Raw genomic sequence first — 13344 nt, 5'->3', positions numbered from 1 at the left:
TCTATCTATCTATCTATCTATCTATCTATCTATCTATCTATCTATCTATCTATCTATCTATCTATCTATCTATCTATCTATCTATCTATCTATCTATCTATCTATCTATCTATCTATCTATTATATATATATATATATATATATATATATATATATATATATATATATATATATATATATATATATATATATACTTTTGTATTGTATCGGAAATGATAGATTGTTTAATATAGTTTTAGTTTGACAGTTAATGTTAGAAAATAATTGAATTATGTAAATATGAAAGGATTCATATCACAAAATGGTGAACATGATTATTTCTATTTCCTTACAAATTATAAATAGTTGATTCGCTTGAATGATTCATAATGTTTAATTAATTACATAAAATACAGAACAAAAAAAACATATTGAGCATATGTAGTATTACTTAGTTATTTATCATTCTTATATCATTGTATTCAATTTGTTAAATAGAAGAAAATAATATTGAGTATTATACATTGATTGATCTGTGAGTTTTGATAAAGGTCATGTTCCCCTATTCATTCAGTTCTTATTGAATTCTATGAATCAAGTTTAAATATAGACACTAGTCTGAGCAATTCAATATCTCTTGAATTAAATTTGATTGTTAAATGATTGAAAATAATCGACAGTAATCCTGGAAAGTAATCTTTATGTGATTTAAATAATAAACGTTGTCAGTATACAGTATCTTTAATCTTGAAGGAACAAAGCGGAAGAGAATGTATATTACAGAATGCATTCCATGTTTCAAGAAATTTAGATTTTAATTTTTAAACAATTTTCTAGATTAGTTGTGTTATAACCTTTTGTTATTCTCCACTTTTATGAGCATGAATGATGAAACAGTCTTTTCGATTATTTAAATACAGGTTTTTTGAGATTGTTTGGTCATATAATTTTAAGGAGTTTGTAAACAAGCTTCACAAATATATTTATAACATTCGAGTCATTATGGTCGTACAAATTAAAGTCTTAAATTCTGAATGCTTATCCAGTTGGTGTCAGAAATTAATCTGATCGTCACAAAACCCCATGATCAAATAATTAGATGTTCTAGTGAAGCTGTAAGTGGTTACAATAACAGTACTGGTTCACATTACAGTAAAATTTTTGCTTAATACTTTAATGTAATATCAACAGGAAGATAATTGATTGAAGGTCATGGTGACAATCAGAACTCAGAATTTTTCATTGAAACTTTGTGTGCGTTATTGATTACTAAGTATTATCAATTTTTCTTTGTATATTATCCAAACAGAACACTTATAATCTATTAACTAATGTAATTATTCGCTTATCTAGTTATACTAAATAATCCTCGACAACCATAAAGATAGTCAGCTAGACCATTTTAATCATACATCTACTTCACATGAGCAGTTAAATCTACCCATACGCATGAAAGTGATCGGAATAAGAAGTCTACACTGGTTGTTTGAATCAGCATAGGTTAAACATAATTTGTAAACAATTATTGTTTTTTTTTAAACAGAGAAGGGGTATGTGGATATTATAGTAATTTAATAGTTGAAATCATGTGTCAATTGAAGCTAGACCACAATGGAAAACACGGAAGCACTGGACGACCGTTTCGTCCTACTGTGGAACTCCTCAATAGTGCGCCTCCATGATCCTGCACCGCGAGACTCGAACCTAGGACCTATTGATCTCGCGCGTGAGCGCTTAACCACTAGACCATTGGGCCGACATCCAAATGTGTTAATGACTAACTTCAACCAATCCGAGAAATTGCTCCACTGTCCACCATTGTCATCAGTGAGTTGATATCTCACAACTGACCCGGTTGAACTCTACTTGTCACGACTTCTCACTAGAATTCCGTTGGATGCCTGTTCAATGGTCTAGTGGCTAAGAGTCCCTGCGCAAGACCGATGAGTCGTGGGTTCGAATCTTGCGAGACGGGAACGTGGATGCGCACTACTGAGGGGTCCCACAATAAGACAAATCGGTCATCCAGTGTTTCCAGGTCTTCCATGGTGGTTTAGCTTCAATTGACTCGTGAATTCAACTATTAAATCAATGTTTTGTTAGTAATCCTTCCTACTTTTGTTACTAGCATTTCATTAATATAGTCTCCTTCAAAAATAAATTCAAGGAAGAAATATCCCTTATAACTGATCAGTTTTAGATTTTACAATGAACCGATTTTATTTAGCTAGTCAGTTTATTTCTTAAATGGATAAAATTGTTGAGTTTTTATTTCAATTATCTTCCAGATTAGTAATATTATTTTATTAACTGAGCTTTATTCATTGTATTCCTATCACCATTTCCTCATTATGTAATCACTTGCTTCTAGCCGTCTGAACTGCTGTCACAAACAATGTTATCGAGTTTTCTTTTACATAAGGTATAAATCTGCAATATTTAGTCTAGTGAATTTGTTTACACCCTAGCTATACTATGACTAATGTCAGAAGGGGTTTGTGGGGATTTTAGAAATTTCACAGATTGAAATCATGAGTCAATTGAAGCGAATGTAAGAGAAGAGAAATGACTCAGAGTGAAGATGGCTGGTAAGCCAACTCCCCTTTAACCAAGCCTTAATCAATAATTATAGTTACACAAAAGTAAGGTTACAGACATGTGATGAGTAATGGGTGAAGAAATGTACACACACCTACGTGCTCATATAAAAACAGACAAGATTGATAAGCGAATAAATAACAAGGTCAGAATGTGACTCAAGTAGAATGAATAGAATGGGCTGTCCGAAACCTAGAATAAGGTATATGGGCTAAACATAGTAACCGACACTACAACTTAACTTTAATAAAATTCATTTGATTCTCTGCGTCGACCAGTGATCAATTATGAAGCTCTTAATCAACCATAAATATGTAACTCTAATGTATGGAAAATATCGTACAAACATTTAATAACAAACTTGTCTTATATTGATACGTTACAACTAAGACCATAGGAATGATGAAACCAACAAATCCACATTTATAAGAGAACTTTAGATGGTCTATCTTTATTTTCAGCTATATTGGTAGAATGTCTTCTGAATAGGTTATATGACCTAGCTTTTGTATATGCAGAACATTTCTTATTTGCTTTTTTTACTATCTTACCGAGTTTTCAGACATAATTCTGCAAAGTTAAGAACAAGACAATTCAGGATTAGAATATTAAAGATTCCCATTGTGAAAATTAGAACAACACATATAAGCGAACAATTGTTTTCAATTAGATCGTCATCAGGCTTTACTCTAATATACATGGATATTTATACGAAAATTTTAAACCAATCAAGGCAATATGAGTCAATAATCACAATGAAATAGAATAAGTCACTACACTTAATAGGTAAAAGTACAAGTTGATAGTACGAAGACAGGTGAACAGATAGTGGTAAGAATAATAAACTACAATAACAAAACTCTTATCAATAGTTAATCGTTGGAAATAGAAGGTCAAATAAACTCACTTCCGCAGTTTCGCACCCATCCGGTACAAGAGAAATTTGGTGAGATGTCTCACGAGCAGAGCAAAACAGATCTGTACAGTAGACACTCTAAGTCAGGAGCTTGAATTTCTCAACAACTCACTGACCGAGATCGGCTACCCCAGCGCGTTCATCAAGAAATACATGCAGGATATAATAAAGAAGTCGGAGGTCTCGACTGTTCGTAAGAAACCTTTATACATGAAAGTGCAATTCAACGGGGATGTGGCAAGTGACACTCTGAAATATAGGTTAACTAAAGTAATCACCAGGACATTCTACGCAGCCAATCTTGCGTTGACCTTCTCTTGTCGACTAGCGATGTCTACTCAAACGAAGGATAAGTTACCTGAGTTGACCTCTTCTATGTGCATTTACAAATTCAGCTGCTCCTGTGGAGATAGCTATATAGGGCGTACTACCAGGCAACTTAACCAACGAATGAGTGAACATCTACCAACTTGGTACATAAAGGGCCAGATAAAATCTATTCGCAGTTCTATCTTGGCACATCTCATTGATAGTGGTCATGCTGTAGATAAATCGAAATCATTTCGAGTTATTTATCGTATACCTCCATCATTTCCCGACGGAGTTCTTTCCCGCCTCGTACATATAGCTGAAGCCATTGGAATTCGTACATATAACCCCAATTTATGTGTACAGAAGGAATACGTGACTCCCCTATCCCTTCCATGGCCAGTTATAACTTAACTAACGATATGTTTTTTTAAAATTTTTAATATTATCATTATTTATTTTATTCTATTTTGTTATCATTAACCTTATTTCCACATCCATTATTTGTTTGTCATTATCCGCCTCTTTGTATTCTTCACTATCTAATTATTTACACACATCTTATTACGTAATGATTTTTAATGTTTTGTGGTTACTATTCCTAGTCTATTTACCCATGTTTATTTGACCTTCTATTTCCAACGATTAACTATTGATAAGAGTTTTGTTATTGTAGTTTATTATTCTTACCACTATCTGTTCACCTGTCTTCGTACTATCAACTTGTACTTTTACCTATTAAGTGTAGTGACTTATTCTATTTCATTGTGATTATTGACTCATATTGCCTTGATTGGTTTAAAATTTTCGTATAAATATCCATGTATATTAGAGTAAAGCCTGATGACGATCTAATTGAAAACAATTGTTCGCTTATATGTGTTGTTCTAATTCAGGATTAATCACACTTAAATTTATCGATGCTGCCTCATAAAAATTCCAATAGTATGGTTTATTGTATAAGTTTCATAGCAAGAAAAACCATGGTTTAATAAATAATAAGTCTTTTAAACTCCTATAAAATGAATTGAATAAAATATTGGTACGTAAGGGTATGTGAAAATTGTAGAATTTTCTTCGTTCAAATCACGAACTGATCTAAGCTGAATCATCGTTGAAATTGATGAGAAACTCGGCGGCCATTTTGTTCTATTATAGGACTTCTCAGTGGTGCGTATTCATCACGTAGTATTCCAAGGGTTGGATCCAAGACATTGGGTCTTGATAAGGTAAGTTTGCGATTCAAACTATGAAAATTTTACATTGTCTAAAAACCCTCCTATACCAGTCGTAATCACGTGCTCACTAGTGATAAGCTTCAAGATGCAACACATAGAATTCTAACAAGAAGTCATAACTATTGGAGTTCGACCAGGTCGGGTCTAAAACACCTACCCACCTTAAGCGATAGAAGATGGCATAAACAAATATCGGACTAATTAGAGCTAAAATTCTAAACCATTGGACGCCGGCTAAGTGTTCGAGAGGATAAAAACTCGCGCGCGTAACCGAAGGCCCTGGGTTCGATTTCCGGATTCATTGTATTGGACACACACTGCTGAAGGATCACATACTGAGATGAAATGACCGTCCAGCGCTTCCAGATTTTTAGCAGGGGTCCAGCTAAGACACGTTTGTGCTTTGAACTGTGAAATTGATTACTTCACCACGTTCTACAGTTAAGAAAGTTAAATGTTTTTTAAGGATCGATTGTATGTTACTGGTTTTTAGATAAAAGTTTCGGATACTTAGTCAAAACAAATATAAATCACATATTATATGAGCAATAATTATCTTATCTAAAACTACATAAATTGATATGTAACATAATAATCAATGTATTATATTATACAAATTGGGTAAGCAAGAATGAAAATGAACTACTTGCTAAATTGATTGGTCTTATGTACGATTAAAAAAAAAATTCAATTGAGATAAAGTTTACAGAAGAAGTATGTTTATGCGTTAAGCACGTTGTTTCACCTGATTAAATGAATGATTACCAGCATCTTGAAGCTGAAGCCAATCAGTGAGTTAAGTGATTCTGAACCTATTTCTGTTGGATATGTCACTCTGGTTGTTTCATGCAATCTACTGTTGTTTCAATAATTTAAAAGATTGCAATCTTACTGCTTTTACAAGATAGATTACTTAGTGTTGGTAATTTACACTTACCTTATAATTCGTTTGAACTGAGCTGACTAAGATTAAACTGTTTGTAATCTTATTTGTATCTTTGCCCAATCATGTAAGAAACATTTTATGAAGACAGAAAATAAAAGTCAATACAGTATAGAATAATATAACTTGAAGATGCAAACAGAAAAACCAAGGAAATCGGTTACTTCAAACTTTTCCTTTTTAGTGTTTTGTATTTCACTCATCGTGTTATGGTGTACATAACAGTGTATAATACTTTAGAAGCTTTTATTTTCATTATTTCTATTAATAGATTTACTGAAGATATCGTTTAGACTGACACTAGAGTATTACCAACACTAAAATGAATAGAAAATAAATCTAACCTAAATAAAAAACCATTGCTATCAACGTAGAAATGTAGCGTTGTCTACTTTTCGCCAAGTTTTCTGGGAAAAAATTATCAGTTCTTTCTCACTTTAGAAATAATGCAATCTTTTTAGTCAACAAATATTTCCCAAACATTCAAAAATGGCTGTCAGTTTATCGAGCTTCAATTAATGGTTGTGTAGAAATTTTATGGAGACTGTTCAAACTAAAAATAGTTCACATCATTTTTCCGTTAGCTTGATAATCTTTGAAAATAAGAAAACATTAAACAGTAGTTTCATCTTAGTACTGAAGATGCCGATACTGTAGCAAATAAGCTATTTGGCGCTCCTCCATTTTGGTTTGTTACTTAGTTAACATGAACCTGCGACGTAAACTACTTTTATTTTAAAAAAGCTATTGAAACCTTACATTTTTAATTTAAAAATATACTAACACCAGATTGAGCAATCAGCTTAAAAACAAGAAATTCGGTAAAACATTTACTATGAAGTGACTAAAGTCATGTTATGATCTTTGTACTATTTTCCAATGCTTTACAGTACATTCTCATAGTTCAAAACCAGTACATTTATAGTCTGTTGGGACATAGAAATTAATACATTAGGAACAATCCTTAAAAACCAGGCATTTTAATTTGAAAATCGTCTAAAGAATTAATAAGTCATACAGGCGAAGAAATGCACAAGGTAATGATTATGAAATAAGTGCGTTGTATATTTGGAATTCTTGTCTTGTAAACTATTAGGAATAATGAAGCTATTTTCTTCTAGTTTGAAACTTTACACGGAATCAAAAGCAGAATGATTTATATGATACATTACAGCTCTCTGATAAACACTTAGCAATATACTTTCATGACTTCAATCTCATAATCATACCCTTTTTACGGATGAGTCACTGTCTCGGTCCCACAATGATTGATTTCACTTATTGAAGCATCGCGTTAGAACTTGAAGAAATTTATCTCATCGCTAGTCAATAGAAAATATGAGATTATGATCCATTCATGTGATTTCATGACTATTTTGTATACTTTTTATCAAAGACTGGTGCTAGATAGAGAGCCAATGAAAACTAAGGATTTATGAAAAAATATAATGCATTCAACATAATAAACAATTAATCTAATCAATAAAAAACCTTAATTATGAGCTTCATTCTTATTGACAATCATGAATAAATCAGATACATTAAAACGTATAGGAAATTCACTCTTCTTCAAAAACTTGAATCAATATTACTTAACTAGTATATAGAAATTGGTAATATTGTACCAATTTCATGAATAGATTAATTACACATCGGATAAATCGGTTACATATTTTTTTTATCAGAAGGGGTTTTGTGGACATCTTTTTTAAAAATTTTAATAGTTGAAATCATGAGTCAATTGAAGCTAGACCATCATGAAAAACCTGGAAGCACTGGACGGCCGTTTCGTCCTAGTATGGGACTCCTCAGCAGTGCGTATCTACGATCCTGCACCCCGTGAGATTAAAACTCATGACCTATCAGCCTCGCGCGCGAGCGCTTAACCAAACGACCCCTGAGCTGGCATCCAGCTGTGTTAATATCTAACTTCAGTCAATCCACGAAATTGCGCCACCGTACACCATTGTCTTTAGTGAGTTGATATCTCACAACAAACCCTATCTGGTGGTCTAGCTTCAATTGACTTATGATTTCACCATGTTTTTTTTACCTCCGTTAGAAAAAAAGTTGAACGAACTAAATTTCAACAATCTAATATAAAACAAATAAGAATCAATTTTCTTTGATCTAAAACAGTAACCGCTTTATATTGTAAAAATTTCTTTAATTATGTCATAAACATAACAGTTTATTATTGTTTTGTACTTATTTCTTTACAAATTAAACATAATTTATAAAATTAACTAAAATGCAAAAGGTATTTGAATTAGTTGTATCATCATTTACGAAATGATTTTATGGATCATTGTTTTTTCTTTTTTTTTGTTGTTGTTGTTGTTTATTACTAAAAAAAAGATTCGTATTTATTGGTTCAATTGTAAATCGTAGTGTGAATAGGAAAGAAAAAAAATACATAAAACAACCAAATTCACTATTACCCCAGAAACAGTTTTAAAAATGTGAAATCGACCCAGTAACTATTTAAACAAGTATATCAATATATAATGATCATTAACATGCATTAGTAAACATAATAAGAATAGCACAACACATATAAGCGAACAATTGTTTCCAATTAGATCGTCATCAGGCTTTACTCTAATATACATGAATATTTATACGAAAATGTTAAACCAATCAAGGCAATAGGGGTCAGATAAAAACAATTCACAGTTCTATCTTGGCAAATCTTAGTGATAGCAATCATCCTGTAGATAAATCGAAGTCATTTCAAGTGATCTATCGTATACCTCCATCATTTCCCAACGGAGTTCGTTCCCGCCTCCTACATATAGCTGAAACCATAGGAATAATGTGCCAACAACTACTTGAAAAACAGATCAACATTGGAATTCTTGAGGTTAGTCTCAAAGAATTACTTCTGAAATGTACAATGAATGTCCATTTTGTCTTTAATAACATATATTATAGACAAATTGTTGGCATAAGGATGGGTTCAGCTCTAGGTATTATCCTTGTTGTTTCTTTCCTTGCGAAACTAAAAAACGGACCCATCAAAGATGTTATCGATAAGCTTAACTTCTATTGTCGTTACGTTGATGATACTTTCATTATTGTCGATCATAACATTGGAAAAGAGGAATACTTAGAACTATTTAACAACAAACATTCAGCAATTAAATTTACACGTGAAGAAGAATTAGACAATAAACTACATTTCCTTGACGTTTTGTTAAACAGAAAAGGAAATTGTTCTATCAGTAGAAGTGTGTATAGGAAAAGTTCTTCATCAAGCCAGTATACACATTTCTTAAGCTTTGTACCCCTTCATTATAAGAGGAACCTAATCAATGTCTAGCAAATAGAGCTAGGACGATATGCTCAGTCGATACAATTAACAAGAAATTAGAGCGCATACATAATTTGTTGATTGAATCGGGTTCGCAGAAAGAAAGATATGGAGAGATTTTAATCTCACGGTTTAAGGGCAGACAAAGTGTGTGTACACCTACGCCATTGTGATCGATTCTGAGCCATGTCACCCAGAGTATCCAACTATTAGTTACGATGGTCACGCGGAACCCAACCAAGTAGTTTGCATCTGCTAACATGGCCCAGACTAGAAGTCAGTGTTTTCAAGCACTAATACCACGTTTTTGTTTGGCCACCCCTAACTTTCTTTTACCAATCTCCAACACTAGTCAGCATTGCGCGTCGTGGTAAACGGTATTCAGGCATGAGTAATACCTGACCCAACCATCTCAGTTGGTGAAGATGAGGTGACATCAAATAAATACATAAATATATATATGCTTGGAAATATGAAACAGAAATTACTAGAAAAAAACATTTTGTTATTAGTATTGGAATTAAAAATGTATTAAGGATTATCAATGCAAATGACAGATGAATATGCTTTTCTTAAGCAATCCATTCACAGGAATGAGCTTAAAATGAATTTCAATTATTTATCACGGTATTGTTATATAGATTGGTGGAAAATTCAGTTATTGTAAAATATAAGCCTGCTTGAACTCTTCATATACCTACTTTTATACGTTTCATTCAAATACAGAATACAGTTATTTGATGTAATTAACGAGACTCTATGTCAAATAAATATCATTGTTAATTATTATAGAAGTTTAAAATTAAATCATATGTCTCCTACAATATTTAATGGTTTTTGTAAGTTGACATTAGTGTAGAAATATTTTTCAATGGATCAGCAATTAAAAATCAATTATAACCATATAGGTATTACAACCTAGTTTGAGAACTATTGGTTACATACAGCTATATTATCCTACTAAGAATCGATTCCATATTACTTGAGGTAACATAAAGGTTCCATGTTTTATCAGGACATGAATACCACTTTCAGACTAATCGAGATACTTCTAATCACATGATCGAAATAAACTATGAAATCAAAATTCATTATCTACTCAATATAATCGAATAAATGTTTGTTTGAATAACTTGCACAAAAAGATTTCAAATATTAGTTAAAATTAGATAGTCTTTTCGTAATCTAACACCATATGTTCGATATCTAAATTGGACGTTTGTAGAAACTACAGAATAGTAATACTTACGGACTAACTTTACATCAGATATCTTGCATATTAAATAATGTACATGGTAATACATAGTATTTTATCAATGTCTTATCTGTAGTTGTAACTAAAGAGCAATACTTAACGAATAATCAACATGAACAACTTTGTAAAAATTTGTGCATCTAAGTTTTAAGATAATAGACAGTTGTCTATAAAGTTTATCTGAAATTATAAATTTTCAGTGATTGAAATCATGAGTCAATTGAAGCTAGACCATCATGGAAAACCTGGAAGCACCGGACGGCCGTTTCGTCCCAGTATTCTAAAATCTCCACAGAACCCCTTTTGATAATAAGCATCTGACTGACTTCAAGAGATACTCCTGGAGTTCTAGTGAGATGCCGTTACCAGTGAAGTTCAAACAGGTCTGTTGAGAGATGTCAACTCACTAAAGACAATGATATACGTTGGCGCAATTTCGTGGATTGGTTGAAGTCAGACATTAACACAGTTGGATGCCGGCTCAGTGGTCTAGTTGGTTAAGCGCTCACGAGCGAGATCGATAGGTCCTGGGTCCGAATCTCACGGGGTGCGAGATCGTGGATGCGCACTATTGAGGAGTCACGTGCTGGGACGAAACGGTCGTCCAGTGCTTCCAGGTTTTTCATGATGGTCTAGCTTCAATTGACTCATGATTTCAATCAGTAAAATTATATGATTTATTCACTAGAATTAAGTGACATTCTTTTTTTTCCTTCTTTTTTTTAAAAAAAATACAGGATCTTATTTAAATAATCAATTTAATCAATAAATTTGTAAATCATGCAACCATCATGTATCATAGAAATTCAACCAGCTACCCCAGTAACTAAAAATCACTCAAAAAATTTTCATAAAACAGATCCTATTATAGATTATTCACAAAATTCTATAATCAATAATAATCAATCTAATAATAATAATAATAATGATAATTTATCGATTGAATCAATTCATAATTATTTAGAAATTAAACCATCTAATTCATCAATTAATCAATCAATCAAATCATCAAATATAAGAAAATATAGTAAAAATATTCATTCAAATATTATATTAACTAAATCCAATACACATATACCATCATGGAGAACACATAAATATGGTAAATATTGTTGGAAAAGTTGGATTACATTTGTACATTTAGTGATTGCATTTAGAGCAATAATTGTACGTATTGGATTTATATGTTTTACATGTACAGCTATTGTAAGTGTTGTAAAAGAGAAACAAGATGGAAGATTTTGGTTTTTAGCATTAACTATTATACCATTATTAATTGATTTAATTGTAGCAATTAATGCATATGTTTCTGGTAGATCTGTAACACCAACAATATCTAAATGGTAAGTTGATAACTTTATTTTCTTTTACATATATATAAAGTTTAACCATGTTGAGATTGAAATGACAGTTACTAATTTGATTGAATGATCATCTAACCTTGTTGTATGTAGATCAAACATGAAAAGTTTAACTATCATGCGTAGACGTAGTGGTCGAGTGGTTAAACGCACTTTGTGAAATGTGAGGGTCTAGTCTTCAACTAATGACAAGTAACCGATTTACTTCCCGTTACAACATACACAATAATAAAACTGTGGATACTTATGAATTTGAGAATTAACCATTGAAAATGTGAGTTTTTTAACACACTACTTTAACAATTCACATACCGTTAAACAAAATTTAGAATGAAAATTATCAAATAATCCATTCTTGAGTTGATTCAAGTCAAATTTTACTGAAAATAATTCATTTCAAAATCGATGTACCTCTTAATTGCAATTGTTTGTAACCTAATCAATTGATTTCCATAGTGGTCTAGCTTCATGATCTCAATTATTAAATTACTATAATATTCACAAAAACCCCTTTATGATATTAATCAGCCTATGCCCACTAGTGACTAGCTTCAAGAGGTATTTCCTGGAGCTCTAGTGAGAAGCGTAACCAGTGGAGTTCAACCGGGTCTGTTGTGAGATAGTAACTCAATGAAGACAATAGTGGACGTGTCGCTTAATTTTGTGTATTAGTTGAAGTTAGACACCGTTGAACGCCGGTTAGATCAGTAATCTAGAGGTTAAGTATTCGTGCATGAGACTGATAGATCCTAGGTTCGAATCTCGCGATGCAGGATCGTGGATGAACACTGCTAAGGAGTTTCATACAAGGATGGAAAAACCGTCCAGTGCTTCCAAGTTTTCCATGGTGATCTAGCTTCAATCGACTCATGAATTCAACTATTAAAAAGATCTTTAAAGTATAGTCTTTACTAAAAAAGAATAAACCTCGAATTCTCCATAAATTAGTTAATAATGAGTAAAGTTGATAATTTCCAAGTCAAGAATCTGTAATACTGAATTCCAGATGACTGTTTATAAAAATGTAAAATTTGTAGTACATAAATATACGTAATAAAATGTAAAGATACTTGGAAAGGAAAACTGACAAAATAGTATAAGACAATAAACATAATCTTTTCGTATATTTACAGTTGGAAAGTATTTTTCAATACTTTTAGTTTTGAAATGTATTTACCTACTTATGAACATTGGAATGTAACGTTTTCCATACAGTTTCCATATAATACTGAATAATGAAATGATTATTAATTAGAAAATGTTATGTATTCATTGAATATTTGTAAGTACCAAGAATAATCAACCTTATAGAAAATATATCTATAAGCTTAATCATATTTTATAAGAAAGGAAATATTAGCATTGTAGTATGAAGAGATTTCGCATATATAAAATGTATAACCACGGCTTTGTCAGGTTACTGCCTATCAGT

General features: G+C 31.8%; 1 protein-coding gene across 1 annotated transcript in view; it reads left to right on the top strand.

Moving 5' to 3' along the window:
• Positions 1 to 11331: 11331 nt before the first annotated feature.
• MS3_00010427 (uncharacterized protein) overlaps positions 11332 to 13344 on the top strand; it is a gene marked incomplete at its 5' end in the record, with an annotated part of 42069 nt that continues 40056 nt past the window's right edge. The window contains 2 exons of the mRNA XM_051218792.1: positions 11332 to 11653; positions 11696 to 11894. Of these exons, the coding sequence (XP_051071910.1) occupies positions 11332 to 11653; positions 11696 to 11894 (521 nt within the window). The remainder of the gene's footprint in view (positions 11654 to 11695; positions 11895 to 13344) is intronic.

Source organism: Schistosoma haematobium, chromosome ZW (assembly GCF_000699445.3).
Source record: "Schistosoma haematobium chromosome ZW, whole genome shotgun sequence".
NCBI lineage: Eukaryota > Metazoa > Platyhelminthes > Trematoda > Strigeidida > Schistosomatidae > Schistosoma > Schistosoma haematobium.
This window is presented reverse-complemented; position numbering and strand designations above follow the sequence as displayed.